The sequence below is a fragment of the Diachasma alloeum genome, unplaced genomic scaffold (assembly GCF_001412515.2).
Source record: "Diachasma alloeum isolate Michigan unplaced genomic scaffold, Dall2.0 Dall_scaffold_00178, whole genome shotgun sequence".
NCBI lineage: Eukaryota > Metazoa > Arthropoda > Insecta > Hymenoptera > Braconidae > Diachasma > Diachasma alloeum.
In genome coordinates, this window is record NW_021680344.1 from 2,661,112 (window position 1) to 2,676,644 (window position 15,533).

Below are 15,533 nucleotides of genomic sequence, written 5' to 3' on the forward strand. Positions count from 1 at the left end.
TACTTCATATAGATTCAACAGAGTTATGAAAAAAAAAAATTGATCGATTTCAACTGATTTTTTTGATTATTATAACCCATCATAACGAAGTCTTTGATATTCCAAAACAACAGCGCAAAATCTAATCACAATATCCATTTATCTGATTTCAAGACTTTAATGGAGTATTCCAACTATCTACAGTTCCATTTAAGTTGATCACCATCCCATCATACATTATCGAATGTTTTCCTTTAAAAAAACAATAATTATGTTATATTTACGTGATGCCATTAAAATCCAATCCCACGTTTACACTGACGAGCTGTCAAATCCTGAGTGGTACTGGTCGCCAGACGAGCGATATTACTCGCACCAGGTGAGCCCTATTACCGGCTCTGCGCAGTGGTAAAAAAATTTACAATAATTATTAATTGGAAGGGAATAAAGAAATCCTATAGATCTCCAATGAAAGCAGGAAGTGCCTCGAATCGACAGTCAACAGCTAAACGTACGAATGCGGTGTTTAAAAGTACAAAAAATCTTATTTACTGGTCCCCAGATTTTAAACCGTAAGGATCTCGAAACCTCGCTATATGTTTTTTTATATTCAAAGTGGTAGATGAAGTGAAATTTCTTCGAAAATTACATCGTGATATTGAATAATTCGTATGAGAAAAAAGGAATAAAAAATTAATTTCATAATGATGGAGAAACCGTGGTGAGCCGTATTGGCTGCCGAGCCGGACCAGTCTACTCTCCCCTAAGCGTTATCACAGGGCTAAAATCAACCCAACACTTGTCCCCAGCGCGATGTGATTCGCAATCAAGCCACTTACGTATTAGACTATTCGCGCTGAAGAAGCAAAGAGAAACGTTTTGAGTTGCGCAGATCGATATACATATGACTGAAGAAAGAAATTGTAGGGTTGCCAATGGCCTCCAGTAGATGCGTTATTATCTATTTTTTAATTCCCCTTGACCACGGCATTTTCCTCACCCTCCGGCTGTCAATCACTCTTTCCAGTGACATGCTGCTTGATCGAAGGGAGGCTCTCCCAGTGAGACTCACATATTTTTTTCTCTACATTGTTGGCTTTGGAACAGGAAAAACTGCGAAAGAACGGAGAATACTTAATCTATGGGTGTTCAACGGGCTTCTGATGGCCACCTTTGCGTTTCCTATTATTTCCATGGATTTCTACTACACATGGGGATCTTTCGGGGTAATGCATTGTTGGAATAGTTATTGTGAGTTAATGGAAATTCTTATTTGATATTTTTCAATAGGAGATGGCTTACACCGGGATTAACGTGTTAACTGCTCTGATAATCGTTATAAAATTCTTTTCTTTATTGTCGCAACGAAGTCACTACGAAGGTGTTCTGCAAATTTCACGGAAATCATTGTGGGGAAATGCTCAGACGAAGTATGAAGAAAATGTGTTGCGCCAGTGTGAGAAACAGGCCATGTTATTCGTAATTTTTTTCGCTATTTTTGCAAATTCCACAGCTTTTTTATACATCACCGAAGCAATTTTGTGTGAGTGCATTCGAATTGATAAAAGTTAGTGTTATTTATTGACTATAAGGGGAAATATATGGAGGATTATTGTAGATAATATCGGGCATAATATCACGGACGTGACGGAACGTCGATTTCCCTTCAAAATATGGCTAGATCTGCCCATTTATGAAACTCCAAATTTTCATATATTTTTTTTTCTCCAGGTATTTCATATATTTTCGGAAGATCGTGATTGGTGCAGTATTTCTAATGGTGCATATCTTTCTGTGCTAAGTATTAATCTGTCGCAGACGGTGATGGCTTGTTACGCGGGTATTATGTACTGTTGCTACGACAATTATCTGGTGCTCGTGAATATCTTCATTGCAGGACAATTCGCTATTCTCAAATATAGATTAGAACTACTGTATAACAGAAAAATCGTTGACTCGAGTATGAATAAGGATAGCGATAGGGGGAAACCAAATGCCGACTTGAAAGTTGCTGAGCGAGATTTCAAAGATTGCGTGAAGCAGCATCAGTTTTTGATTTGGATCGTGAGCGAACTCGAGTGTCTCTATTCACTGATAAATTTATCTTCGGTCCTCGTATACAGCCTCATCATCTGTTTGACGGGTTATCAACTTATTATGGTATGACATCGGGATTACATATGTTAGTTCGATGCTCATTAATAATTATTCCTTTATTCCTCAAGCCTGGAAACATTTTGATAAGACGTGTAAAGTTTACAGTTTACATTGGTGGATGTCTAACTCAATTACTCTCCTTTTCATACACCTGTCACAACTTGTCATTGGCAAGTGTTGACGTCTGCCAAGGGCCTTACAATTCAAAATGGTACGAGAGAAGTCATTCCGAGAGATCACGTTCATTGACGAGAGATTTTGTCGTTATGATCATGAGAGCTCAACGGCCTTGCCATCTCACGGCAGCTGGATTTTTTCCCGTCACACTGGACACGTTGAAATCGGTAAGTAATAATCATCAGTTGCACTGTTATTCGTAACTGATTGGTTCATTCCTTCGCAGGTGCTCACCACAGCCTTCTCGTATCTCACGTTGATCAGACAAAGTTCTATGGTAACAGTTAATTAATGCGATTAAATTATGTAATAATATATGAAAAAGTATCCGACAGAGCATTTGGTGTAAATAAATAGATCTATTCCTCCCAAGAAATCTATCTGACTTACCAATTTGTTACGTGGAATATCTTCAAAAGCTTCTTAGTCTGCAAACCAAGAGAAATCGTTGTCTCCTGTTCAATTCCTCCGGCAATTCCAGTATTTTCCTCATCAATCAAGAGTTTTCACAATTTCCCATTCAAATTTCGGCCCAGAGAATTGCACCATGAGACGAAATAGATGCTTGAGAGTTGGAAAACTTGAACTTGATCTGCAAGATCCTTTATTCCCTTTATACACTCTAACAAAAAATTCTTTCTTCACATGAACTTATATTAGAACAAATAAAAAAACCTGTTCTCAAAAGGAAGAATAACTTTCAGGCTGACCACATATCTATCCGTAAGTCAGAGTAAAGCCTTCTTTCGCATCAAGCCAGGAAATCCGTTGATGAGACAAGTTTTCATCCTTGAATGTCTGGCCGAACTACTCTTATGCCCAGTTACCTCAACAAGAAAGATTGATCGGAAAGTAGTCGATCATTGACCAGAGATTTTGTCATAATGATCATGAGCTCTCAACGTCCGTGTTGTCTGACGGCAGCTGGCTTCTTTCCGGTTACACTGGATACTCTGAAACCGGTAAATATTTACTGGTACGTAAAATCGAATGGGATTTCTATTCATCATCAACTTGCATTGTAGGTTCTAACGACTGTCGTTTCGTATTTGACATTGATAAAACAATCTATCCAATGAGGACAGATTATTTTTACTAACTCAACATGTAATCACTCGAAATGAATGCAACCATTCCAATTCACCCAACAGTGCGTGTCAATTTTCACTATTCCATCAACTCATTGTCTAATCCCTCACGATGTTTGACACTTATTGGATTCTTAAGACCTTTCTCATGATACTTATGACTTTTCTTGTGGCTTTCATTTCACCTTCATGACCCTTCTGAACATTATATCCCGTACTTGTATCAGTACAATTCCTCCTCGCTGTCAATTTCCCCGCAAGTTTCAAAACATTTAATAATCACTGGCTGTAATCAGTGTCATACGGCTAAAATCCATACAACACGTCTCTCCAGCGCGATGTGCTTCGCAATCATACCACTTACGTACTAGACCGTTCATGCCGAAGAAGCAAAGAGAAGCGTTTTAAGTTGCGAAGATCGATGTACTTAGGACTGAAGAAAATGTAAGATTGTTAGTAGCCTCCAGCATATGCATATGCGGTATTATCAATTATTCAATTCCCCATTGTGGAAGGCATTTTCCTCACCCTCTGGCTGTCAATCACTCTTTCCAATGACATGCCGTTCGATCGGGAGGCTCTCCCAGTGAGACTCACATATTTCTTTCTCTACTTAGTTGGTTTTGGAACAGGAAAAACTGCGAAAGAAAGAAGAATTCTTAATCTATGGCTGTCCAACGGGTTCCTGGCTTCAATATTTGGATTGACTATTATTTTCATTGATTTCTACTTTGTATGGGGATCTTTCCAGGTAATATATTAGGGAAATAGTTATTGTGAGGTGACGCCAATAATTAATTGATATTTCTCAACAGGAGATGGCATACACCGGGATTAACGTGTTAACTGCTCTTATAATCAATATAAAATTCTTCTCGTTGTTGTTCCAACGAAGTCACTACGAAAAGGTTCTGCAAATCACACGGGATTCATTGTGGGGAAATGCTCAAACGAAAGATGAAGAAAATGTGTTGCGACAGTGTGAAAAACAAGCCATGATATTTGTCATTTTTTTCGCTATTTTTGCGAATTCTACATCTTTTTTATACATCATCGAAGCAATTTTGTGTGGGTGCATTCGAGTTGATGAAAGTTATTATTATTTATTCATTAAAAGTGGAAATATATGGAAAATTCTTGTAGTAAATGTTGGAAATAATATCACCGACGTAACGGAACGTCGATTTCCCTTCAAAATATGGTTAGATCTGCCCGTATATGAAACACCAAATTTTCATATATTTTTTCTTCTTCAGGTATTTTATGTATTTCTAAGGGTTTCTGACTGGTGAAGTCCTTTTAACAATGCTATGTATTAATCTGTTGCAGTCGGGGATGGCTTGTTACGCGGGTATTTTGTACTGTTGCTACGACAATTATCTGGTGCTCGTGAATATCTTCATTGCAGGACAATTTACTATTCTCAAATATAGATTGGAACTATTGTACAACAGAAAAATCGTTGAGTCGATTATGAATAAGGACAGCGATAGGGGAAGACTAAATGAGGACTTTAAAGTTGCTGCCCGAGAGTTCAAAGATTGCGTCAAGCAGCACCAGTTTTTGATTTGGATCGTGGGCGAAATCGAGAGTCTCTATTCACTGATCAATTTAACTTCGGTCCTCATATACAGCCTTATCATCTGTTTGACTGGTTATCAACTTATTATGGTATGACATCAAGATTACAGATGTCAATTCGATGCTCATTAATAATCATTCCTTCATTCCTCAAGCCTGGAAACGTTCTGATAAGACGCCTAAAGTTTACAGTCTACATCGGTGGATGTTTAACTCAATTACTCTCCTTTTCATACACCTGTCACAACTTGTCATTGGCAAGTGTGGACGTCTGTCAAGGGCCTTACAATTCAAAATGGTACAAGAGAAGTAATTCTGAGAGATCACGATCATTGACGAGAGATTTTGTAGTTATGATCATGAGAGCTCAACGGCCTTGCCATCTCACGGGAGCTGGATTTTTTCCTGTCACGCTGGACACGTTGAAATCGGTAAGTAATAATCATCAGTTGCACTTTCATTCATAACTGATTGGCTCCTTCTTTCGCAGGTGCTCACCACAGCTTTCTCGTATCTCACGTTGATCAGACAACGTTCTATGGTAGGAGTTGATTAATGTGATCAAAATTATGTAATCATGTGTAGGAAGACAACTGATGAAGCATTTTGTATAAATAAATAGATCTTTCCTTCCCATGAAATCTATCTGATTTATCATTCACGTTCATCAGTTGAACTGATCAACTTCACGTAGTGATGCCGCGAGAGACTTTACGAGGCAATAGTTTGAAGAGATTGTATAAATAAACATTAATAAACATGGAAATCTTTGGTCTCGTCTCAGTCTCGAAATCCGCAGTATCGACTTCTCTTGTGATGACTCCTAGTCAATTTATCCCATCTCGGTCTCAAGTTTTTCGTATTTTTAATGTAAAATCTTGGTTTTTGTCTCGCTTTGTCTCGTCTCGATTTTCGGCATATAAAAATGCGAAAAACTGGATCCAGGTGAAATGAATTGCCTCGGAGTCACTACGACAAAAGTCGATACTGCGTATTTCGAGACTGAGACGAGACCAAATATTTCCGCGTTCGCTGAGACCGAGACAATCCCTTCAAAGCATTGTCTCGTGATGTTTCGTGAAGTCTCTCGCGGCATCACTAACTTCACGATTTGGAATAAAGAATTTATTCCAACTTATCAACTTATCCCGCGGAAACACTCCAGATGACTATTGAGTCTGAAGAAAGCTTCTTATCATGCAAAACAACAGCAACATTTGCTCCTGTTTAATTCCTCCAACAACTCCTGCACTCGCACTCCCATCAAAATCTTCGATGCATATATCACCCAGCGCCTGCCCTCAGCACGATCTCCACCCCTAGCTATCAACCTTCGAGCTCACCCAGTCGATGCGATAAACTACTGTTTCCATTTCTATCACTATCGAAGTGTGTGAATAAAAAAATCATATCCCATATGAAAATGACAGCCGTTAAACGGTGCCTATTTATTATTAACATCACTGCGAGAGAGAGTGAATTTCCACCCTTCAGCTGTCACTCACTTTTCATCAATAACATGACTTCTGACTCGAAGGAGATTTTGCCGGCTAAAATCTCATTTTTCCTTCTGTATCTGGGTGGCTTCGGAATAACAGAGACTCACAGTGAACGAAGAATCCTAAATTTATGGATGGTCTACACGGTTTTGATGGTCACCGTGGGGGCCGCTACCATCGGCTGTGATTTGTACCACGAATGGGGATCCCTGGAAGTAATGTATCGTTTTAATCAGTCGAATTGTCAGCTGCACAGTTAGAAAATCACTCTTCAAATTTCAAATGAAAAAACTTGATATTTTTAACAACACTATATTTACATGAAATTCATCTGCACTTGGTCAATAAAAAATCAGATACCATCTGTGAATATTCAAGGAAATTTTACTTTCCCGGAAAATAATAAAAATTCAGGCCATTATTTTACGGAATTCTCCATTTATTGAAAATTGAATTTATTATTCATTTTCCATAATGAGGTTTAAAATTCAAGCAGTACTTGAAATATCCGTGATAGCTCGTCATGAAAAACTGAATTTGTAAAATTTTCAATATGAATGGAAACTTTGATGAATGACATCATCTTAAATTGAATTACGATCCACAACATTGAGAATTCAATTACCATCGTCACTGGAAATTAAACCAATTTCTAACAGTATGTTATTGATCACCGCCAATACTCAGCGGTTGTTTTGCAACAGGGGATGACGTATGCTGGGATCACTACCCTTGTGACTACGATAATCAGTATAAAATATTTCACAACGCTGATGAAGCGCCCATGGTATGTGAGGGTCATGCGACTCGCACGGGACACACTGTGGGGACACGCTGAGACTGACTATGATAAGGCAGTGATGAAAAAGTGTGAGAGACACGCACTGTTTTATGTGACTGCTTTTGCGTATCTCGCAGGTAGTTCGGGGGTTCTCTACATCGTGGAACCCATCATCTGTGAGTAGCGATGGAAAATGATGGTAATTTTTCACATGCGTCAAGTCAGGCATAAATTATCCGTCCCCTAACGCATAGCTCATGATGCAAACTGACCGGTCAACTCACCCCACCGTCAGCAATTTTTCTCGTTGTTATTTATGCTGAAAATCGTCTATCTAGATGTAATCTGACCGTCATTTTCTTTGCTCGGTCATTTTTGGTCATTTTGCTTCCGAATGGAAGCTTTGTAGTCGTTCAAATTCATGTTTTCGACTTTTTGAGTTATATCGATCGAATATGATCCGAAAAGTCCGAAAATGCGATTTTTAGACCTCGTCTGCACGTGTGTGTATGTGTGTACGTATATAATATAGTTTTTCCTTAATTGTTCGCTAATGAATGGACGGAATTGAATCTTTTTTTTCAAATGTAGATATTGTTGAGCCCTACCGATCGCCATTAATGAAAATTTAATTCATCAATTCGGTTTTTCAATTTTCGATTTTTTAAAAAATCGGTTGCCCACGATAACTAAAAAAATGTTCTGAATTAATTGACTGATGGCTTAAAAAATTTGTTTGGATATCCTTTGACCGAGTCCGAAGATGAAGGCGATAACAATAATCGTTATTTTGATTCATTTGAAAATTTGCAAAAATTTTGAATTTTTTGAAAATCAGAATTTCGAGGAAGAAAGAAATAATTAGAATAATGATGATCACATTCAAATAAGTTAAAAATTTGACAAAATTAGTTGAAAAGAAATCTTATTCTATTTAATAAAATGAAATAAACAATGACTTATACATGATAAAAGGAAATGTGCAAAATAACCATTCGGAAGCATATTGGCAATTTATTAGCAAAAGCAACTATACTATATGCAAAAATGTCAGTGCAGTGTAATTTACAAGTAAATAACGATGAATTGATCGGTCAGCTTTATCCCTTACATCCCTATCTGTGAGTGCACTCGAATCAAAAACCAATGTAGAGAAAAATTAATGACAAATTTTTTCCATCTCTATGATTTAGCTAATAATGAATTAACAATGGTATTTCGAACCGTTCCACTTCACCACAAGTTTTGTTCACTGACCAATAATTGAAATGTTCAATTTTTCGTAACCATGCAGACATTTATTACAGATAATTCCTTGAATAATATCACGGCACCGAGCGATCGCATGCTCATCTTCAAAATTTGGCAGGATTGGCCAGTTTACGAAACACCGAATTTTGAAATGGTGTACATTCTCCAGGTACTCCAGACTTCATCAACACAGTTGTATTACTGCATTTTTTGACTGATGGGTATTCGTGATTTTGACAGGCACTTATCACTGTACAATTGTGTGTTTTGTACTCCTGCTTCGAGAGTTTTCTCGTGCTTGCGAATACCTTCATCACAGGACAATTCAGTATTCTCAGATACCGATTGGAAGTTTTATACAGTCATCAATTAATCGATAGAATCACCAGTAGTTACATGGAGAGTGGAGAAATGGACGGAGAGAAGAATTCTTTGGCCTTTGTTTCTCAAGAATTCAAGAATTGCATCAGACAGCATCAGTTTCTGATTTCTGTCACAGAAGAACTTGAGGGATTGTACACAATAATCAATTTGGCATCAGTCTTGATCCACAGTACCCTGATCTGCCTGTGCGGTTATCAAACGATTATGGTATGATCATCCAGAAGTGAGAGCACAGAAAAATTCGATAGAATAGACGCGAAATGACAGTATGAGTGGAAATTTTCTGTGACGAGATGAACATCATGAGAATAGAGACACGAATCGTCTAGATTTCGAAACACTATTTTTTTTCTTTCATTCTTCATCAATGCTTTAGAACAAATATGGCAGATAGAAAACTCTAATCATCGTTACGTTTGTATATCAGTCTTTCATGAAGTTGTTGCTGTAAATTTCCTCGATTAATTTTCTCCTTCGCGTATCGGAACTGGAAAAGACACGAGTTATGGAATTCTCGAGGACCACCGTTTTTTCCATCTTTCTCGTAGATGTTCTTGGAATTTTTTTGTTCAATGCATTGCGTGATATTATGGAATGCCGACATCGCATCCAGAAAAGCAGCGAGAATGTGCTGTCCTGTTTATGCACTCCTTGCCTCACCCCCCTGAACTTTTCCTCTGCCATCATTACTCGCGAGCACAAAGAGGTTACCATCAAATTCTATCTGATAATAGAATAGACAAAACAACTTCCCTCATCGTTTCCGTTCGTACTCAGCGCTTATTCTTCTTTCATCAAAAAATCTACTCTATTCTCTTCGATTCCTTGAAGAGTGGTTAATATCCTTTTGTTTAAAGCCAGGGAATGCATTGGTGAGACGAATAAAGTGTACGGTCTTCGCAGCAGGATGCATAAGTCAACTATTCTTTTTCTCATTTACCTGCACCAACCTCACCCTGGGGAGTCTCACTGTCGGTGATGGGCCTTACAACTCCGCTTGGTATAACGAAAACTCGTCTGAGAAGGGTCGATCGCTCACAAAAGATTATTCAATCATGATCATGAGGGCCCAGCGCCCCTGTAGGCTGACGGGAGGTGGCTTCTTCTATGTTACATTGGATACAGTGAAATCGGTGGGTATTTTATTGATAAGCTTTCCATTCGTGATTGTTGAGTTTGATGTTCAGTATGAAAAATGGTTCATCGCCCCAGAATTTTCACACATCAACTTCTGTTCTAGGTATTAACCACTGCTTTTTCATATCTAACGTTGATAAGACAATCTTCTATGAATTGATGGTTCTGGTGGCGATCAACGTAACCTACTGGAACACTTGTTCAATTTCTCTTCAATGATTACAATCATGGAAGCTTTGGATAATTTAAGGTTCATCCTAGGTGAATATCGTGAAAGTTTTTTTGTAGAAGTTGATGTCTTGTTCGTATTCAGGGAATAAAGATTGAGTTGTTGTTCGAAAGGGATTCAGGACGATCAAGTCGTCCACTTGGATGTGTCAATAATAAATAATAACTATGTTTTGTCATGATTCCACGCTTGAGGATTTCTCAAGCCTAGGAGGCCTTACAGCTCCAAATGGTATGGCGTAAGTAATTGTGAGCGGTCGCGATTATTAATGAGAGATTTTGCATTTATGATCGTGAGGGCTCAACGCTCTTGTCGTCTGACAGGAGCGGGATTTTTTCCCTTCACGCTGGATACGGTGAAATCGGTGAGTAAAAATCATCAGTTGCACTACTATGCATAACTAATCCGTTGATTCATTTGTAGTAGCTGATGAAGGCGATTAAATCATGGAATAATTCATAAGAAGACATCCGATGAAGCCTTCAGTGTAAATATATTTTCGTTCCTTCCCCAAAAAATCTGTCTGATTTAATCTTCACGTTCGGCAGTTCGACTTCACAATTCCGCACAAATTGTGTGCATAAACTTTTACAACAGAGAATCTATTATAACGTACCAATTTGTTTCACTTAAACTCTCTGAATGAATATTGAGTCGTTTGCTTTTGTTCAATCCCTCCGCCAACTCCTGCATTTTCCGCATCAACCAGCGGTTCGCGATGAGTGAGAAACAAATAAAAAGACAATGTATTCTGATTGTTCCGAGTGAAGTGATTTAATATGAACTAATCGGCAACCCCAGCCATCATCCTCTAAATTCGCCGAGGAGAATCCATAGACCAGTATTTTAAAATTCATAAATACCAAGGCGTCCGCATAAAAAAGTCATTGTTGGCTGAAAAATACCAGCCAGTGGACGGTAGCTATTTATTATTAAACAAGTCTGAGAGGGAGTGAATTTTCTACCCTCCAGCTGTCAGTCAGCCCTCATCGTCATGACGTCCGGCCAGAGGGAAATTTTGCCAGCTAGAATCTCATTTTTCCTTCTATACCTAGTTGGCTTCGGAATAACAGAGACTGACCAGCAGCGGAGAACTCTGAATTTGTGGGCTCTCTACACGATTATCATCGTTGCCCTCGGTACCATTAGCATCTACAGCGATTTCTACCACGAATGGGGGTCCTTTGATGTAATGTATCATTTCGATCAGTCCAGAAGCTCAAGTTCACCGCCAATACTCATAGGATTTCTCTCAACAGGGGGTAGCGTACACAGGGATCACTATGGTGACAGCTACCATAATCAATATAAAATATTACACAACGCTGATGAAACGCACCTCCTATGAGCGTCTCATGCGACTCGCTAGGGACAAATTGTGGGGGCAGACTCAGAATGATTACGATAAGGAAGTGATGAAGAAATGTGAGAAACACGCGCTATTTTATGTGGGGGCTTTTGCATACCTCGCTAGTAGTACAGGAGTTCTCTATATCGTCGAACCCGTTATCTGTGAGTGCATTCAAGTCCTTGGGGGAAGAATCGGGGGCAAAGTGGACCGGTAGTAGAGAATTACGAATTAATAATGAAAGTCGAAACTGTTTCACGTCCATACGATCTGCATTACGGTTTTTTATTATTTCTAAAACTTTGGAAAACGCGAAATTTTATGGGAAATCCGAGGAAAGTTGACAATTTTATTCCAATTATTGTCTTGTCTTCCTGTTATTTGGATAATTCTCACGTTTTTGGGAAAAATTGGTAATTTTTTGCTTTTCATTGGAAGCTTTGTAATGTTTAAATTTAAGTTTTGGATTTTTTGTGGTATATCGATCCAGTACACATGGTTACAAATTTTTTGCAATATCATGGAAGATATTATAGTAAATCTGATGAGAGTGCCATTGAATTGAATTTAGGGAACAAATGGTTATGAAATTTCAAGTTTTAAGTACAATTGACGGAAATTCATGAGTTTTAAGTGGGAGTGAGATAAAAATTTCATAACTTGATTGAATTTTCAGTGGGACATGAATGTTGAAAAACAAAATTACATGAAATTTCAATTTTTCCCCGAATTGTCCTTATTTTTCTGAATTTTCACAAAATAATTGAACTGAAAAATCAAGTATATCATTGATTGTCGGATCATTTGAGCAAAAAATCAATGGAATATTTGATTTTCCAATGACACGATTTCCTGAAATTTCAGTCTAACTTGACCACGATCAACATTTGCGGAATTTGGTAACATTTAATTCAGTTGAAAAACTGACAAAACTAGTTGGACAGAAGTCTCATTCAGTCTAATAAAATTAAATAAACAGTGAATCATACATGAGAGAAAAAAATTATGTGCAAAATAACCATTCGGATGCATATTGCTAATTGCAAACACAACTATACTTATTTTTTGTCCAATTGAACCCTACAATTGTTTACATCATTATTTAACTGTCCATGAAATGTTGAATTTTTCTTAACAATGCAGACATTTATTACAGATCATTGGTGGAATAATATCACGACGCCCAGCGATCGCATGCTCATCATCAAAATTTGGCAAAATTGGCCAGTTTACGAAACGCCAAATTTTGAAATGGTGTACCTTCTCCAGGTACTCCAGACTTTATCAACACAGTTGTATTATTGCATTTTTTGACTGATGGGTATTCGTCATTTTGACAGGTATTTATCACTGTACAATTGTGTGTTTTGTACTCCTGCTTCGAGAGTTTTCTGGTGCTTGCGAATACCTTCATCACAGGACAATTCAGTATTCTCAGATACCGATTGGAAGTTTTATACAGTCATCAATTAATCGATAGAATCACCAGTAGTTACATGGAAAGTGGAGAAGTGGATGGAGAAAAGAATTTTCTGGCCTTTGTTTCTCAAGAATTCAAGAATTGCATTAGGCAGCATCAGTTTCTGATTTCCGTCACAGAAGAGCTTGAGGGATTGTACACAATAATCAATTTGGCATCAGTCTTGGTCCACAGTACTCTAATCTGCCTGTGCGGTTATCAAACGATTATGGTATGACCATCCATAAGTGTGAGCACGGAAAAATTCAGTAGAATAGGGGTGAAATCACAGTGTGACAGGAAATTTTTCCGCAAAATGATGAAAATCATGAGATGATACACTTCTAGACTTAGACATACGTTGTTTTAAACATTCATTCATTTTTTCGCAATGCTTTGGAGAAAATATAGCAAGTGCATAATTGTAATCACCATAATGTATGTATATCAGTCTTTCAAGGTAGTACTCATTGCTGTCAATATTCTCGATTAATTTCCTCCTTCAAATACAGCATCTAGAGCACTCGGAGAAGACATGACCCAAGCGCATCTCATACCCGCACTATCTGTTCCTGAATGATTTTTAGAAGCCTCGAGACCCAGAGTTTTTGATTTTTCCTGTAGAAGTTCTTGAAATACTCTTCCCTAATGACTGACACTGTTTCATTGTGAGGGTCAGTGAAGGATTCAAGTTCTAGGGTTTCTGCGGCTTTTTTATGAATTCTGCCAGCTTCTTTGTCACTATGAGGACCCATTGTGCAAGATTATGGAATGCCCACATTAGATTCCGGAAATCGCCGCGAATGTGCTGGTCTGCCAGCATGTCTTGACTTACCGAAAGAGACAGATTAGCCGGATTCCTGATACATGGTTGTTGACACAATCCTAGCTTCGCCCTCCTTAACTGTTCCTTTGCTGTCATCCCCCGTGAGCACAAATAAGTTATCATCAAATTCTATCGAAAAATACAAGTAACAGAACAGCTTTACTAATTATTTTCGTTTGTACTCTGCGCTTATTCCTTTGCAATCAAGAAATTTACTCTTCGATTTTCATCAACTCCTCGAAAAGTGTTTAATATGGTTCTGTTTTAAGCCAGAGAATGCAGTGCTGAGACGAATAAAGTTCGGAGTCTACGCAATAGGCTGCATAAGCCAATTATTCTTTTTCTCATTCACCTGCACCAATCTCACCCTGGGGAGCCTCACTGTTGGTGATGGACCTTATAACTCCGCTTGGTATAATAAAAATTCATCTGAGAGGGGTCGAGCGCTCACAAAAGATTATTCAATCATGATCATAAGGGCCCAGCGCCCTTGTAGGCTGACGGGAGGTGGTTTCTTTTATGTTACATTGGATACAGTGAAATCGGTGAGTATTTCATTGATAACCTTTCCATTCGGGATTGTTGGGCTTGATTGTCAATATGGAAAACATTCATTACCCCAGAATTTTCACACATAAACTTCTGTTTTAGGTATTAACCACTGCTTTTTCGTATCTAACGTTGATAAGACAATCTGCTATGAATTGATGGTTCCAGTGCCTAGCAGCGTAACCTACCTGAACACTTGACACTTGTTCAAGTTCTTTTCAATGATTATAATCATGGAAGCATTGGATAATTTAAGGTTCAACCTAGGTGAATATCGTGTAAAATTTTTTGTAGAATGTGATGTCTTCATATCCAGGAAATAAAGATTAGGCTGTTGTGCGGAAGGGATTCAGGACGATCAAGTCGTTCACTTGGATGTGTCAATAATAAATAATACCAACGATTTATCATGATTATACCCTTGCGGATTTCTTCTCCTTGAACAATCAGGTAATTTCAAAATGAATAAAACTGTGTGATAATTGTGATGATTTGGAAGTCGCTCTTCGGAAGTTCAAGGATTGTGTGGTGTAACATCAGTTGTTTATTTGGAACGTGAGCGAACTGGAGAGTCTCTGTACATTAATCAATTTAACTTCAGTCCTCATATAGAACCTCATCGTCTGTTTTTAGATCAATGTTTATTAATAATTATTCCTTCATTCCTCAAGCCTGGAAACATTCTGAAGAGACGTATAAAGTCTACAGTCTATATCGGCGGATGTCTATCTGAATGATTTTCCTTTGCGTATGCAACCTGTGACAACTTTTCATTACCAAGTATTGGCGTCAGCAAATACCTTACAGCTCCGAATGGTATGAAGTAAGTAATTGTGAGAGATCGCGATCATTAATGAGAGATTTTGTATTTATGATCGTGAGGGCTCAATGTTCTTGTCTGACAGGAGCGGGATTTTTTCCTTTCATGCTGGACCCGGTGAAATCGGTGAGTAAAAATCATCAGTTGCACTATTATTCATAACTGATGGATGCATTCCTCCGCAGGTGTTGACTACAACCCTCACGTCTCTATCCTCGATCAGACAACATTCTACGGTTGCAGTTGAGTAATGTGATCAGATTACGGA

The 15,533-nt window shown here is 38.2% G+C and overlaps 4 protein-coding genes and 1 long non-coding RNA gene across 5 annotated transcripts; 4 read left to right on the forward strand and 1 right to left on the reverse strand.

Annotated features, from left to right (window-relative positions):
• Positions 1 to 223: 223 nt before the first annotated feature.
• LOC107038386 (odorant receptor Or2) lies at positions 224 to 2,689 on the forward strand. The gene is made up of 6 exons (XM_015257458.2): positions 224 to 358; positions 1,270 to 1,522; positions 1,598 to 1,710; positions 1,798 to 2,139; positions 2,205 to 2,480; positions 2,540 to 2,689. The coding sequence occupies exons 1-6, from the start codon at positions 224 to 226 to the stop codon at positions 2,603 to 2,605; spliced, it is 1,185 nt and encodes a 394-aa protein (XP_015112944.2). The 3' UTR covers positions 2,606 to 2,689.
• On the reverse strand, positions 2,175 to 3,243 carry LOC114841316. Its single transcript, XR_003783089.1, has 2 exons — positions 2,704 to 3,243; positions 2,175 to 2,585 (listed from the first exon to the last, which is right to left on the reverse strand). It is a non-coding gene; the product is annotated as an uncharacterized LOC114841316 (long non-coding RNA).
• A 717-nt stretch (positions 3,244 to 3,960) lies between these two features.
• Positions 3,961 to 5,571, forward strand: LOC107040029 (odorant receptor Or2). Its single transcript, XM_029126239.1, has 6 exons — positions 3,961 to 4,152; positions 4,220 to 4,469; positions 4,545 to 4,657; positions 4,731 to 5,072; positions 5,138 to 5,413; positions 5,473 to 5,571. The coding sequence occupies exons 1-6, from the start codon at positions 3,961 to 3,963 to the stop codon at positions 5,536 to 5,538; spliced, it is 1,239 nt and encodes a 412-aa protein (XP_028982072.1). The 3' UTR covers positions 5,539 to 5,571.
• Positions 5,572 to 6,501: 930 nt separating this feature from the next.
• On the forward strand, positions 6,502 to 10,229 carry LOC114841311 (odorant receptor Or2-like). Its single transcript, XM_029126232.1, has 6 exons — positions 6,502 to 6,696; positions 7,186 to 7,438; positions 8,570 to 8,682; positions 8,754 to 9,104; positions 9,755 to 10,030; positions 10,138 to 10,229. The coding sequence occupies exons 1-6, from the start codon at positions 6,502 to 6,504 to the stop codon at positions 10,192 to 10,194; spliced, it is 1,245 nt and encodes a 414-aa protein (XP_028982065.1). The 3' UTR covers positions 10,195 to 10,229.
• A 1,028-nt stretch (positions 10,230 to 11,257) lies between these two features.
• On the forward strand, positions 11,258 to 14,819 carry LOC107038389 (odorant receptor Or2). The gene is made up of 6 exons (XM_029126231.1): positions 11,258 to 11,452; positions 11,523 to 11,775; positions 12,768 to 12,880; positions 12,952 to 13,302; positions 14,166 to 14,441; positions 14,548 to 14,819. The coding sequence occupies exons 1-6, from the start codon at positions 11,258 to 11,260 to the stop codon at positions 14,602 to 14,604; spliced, it is 1,245 nt and encodes a 414-aa protein (XP_028982064.1). The 3' UTR covers positions 14,605 to 14,819.
• Positions 14,820 to 15,533: the final 714 nt, after the last annotated feature.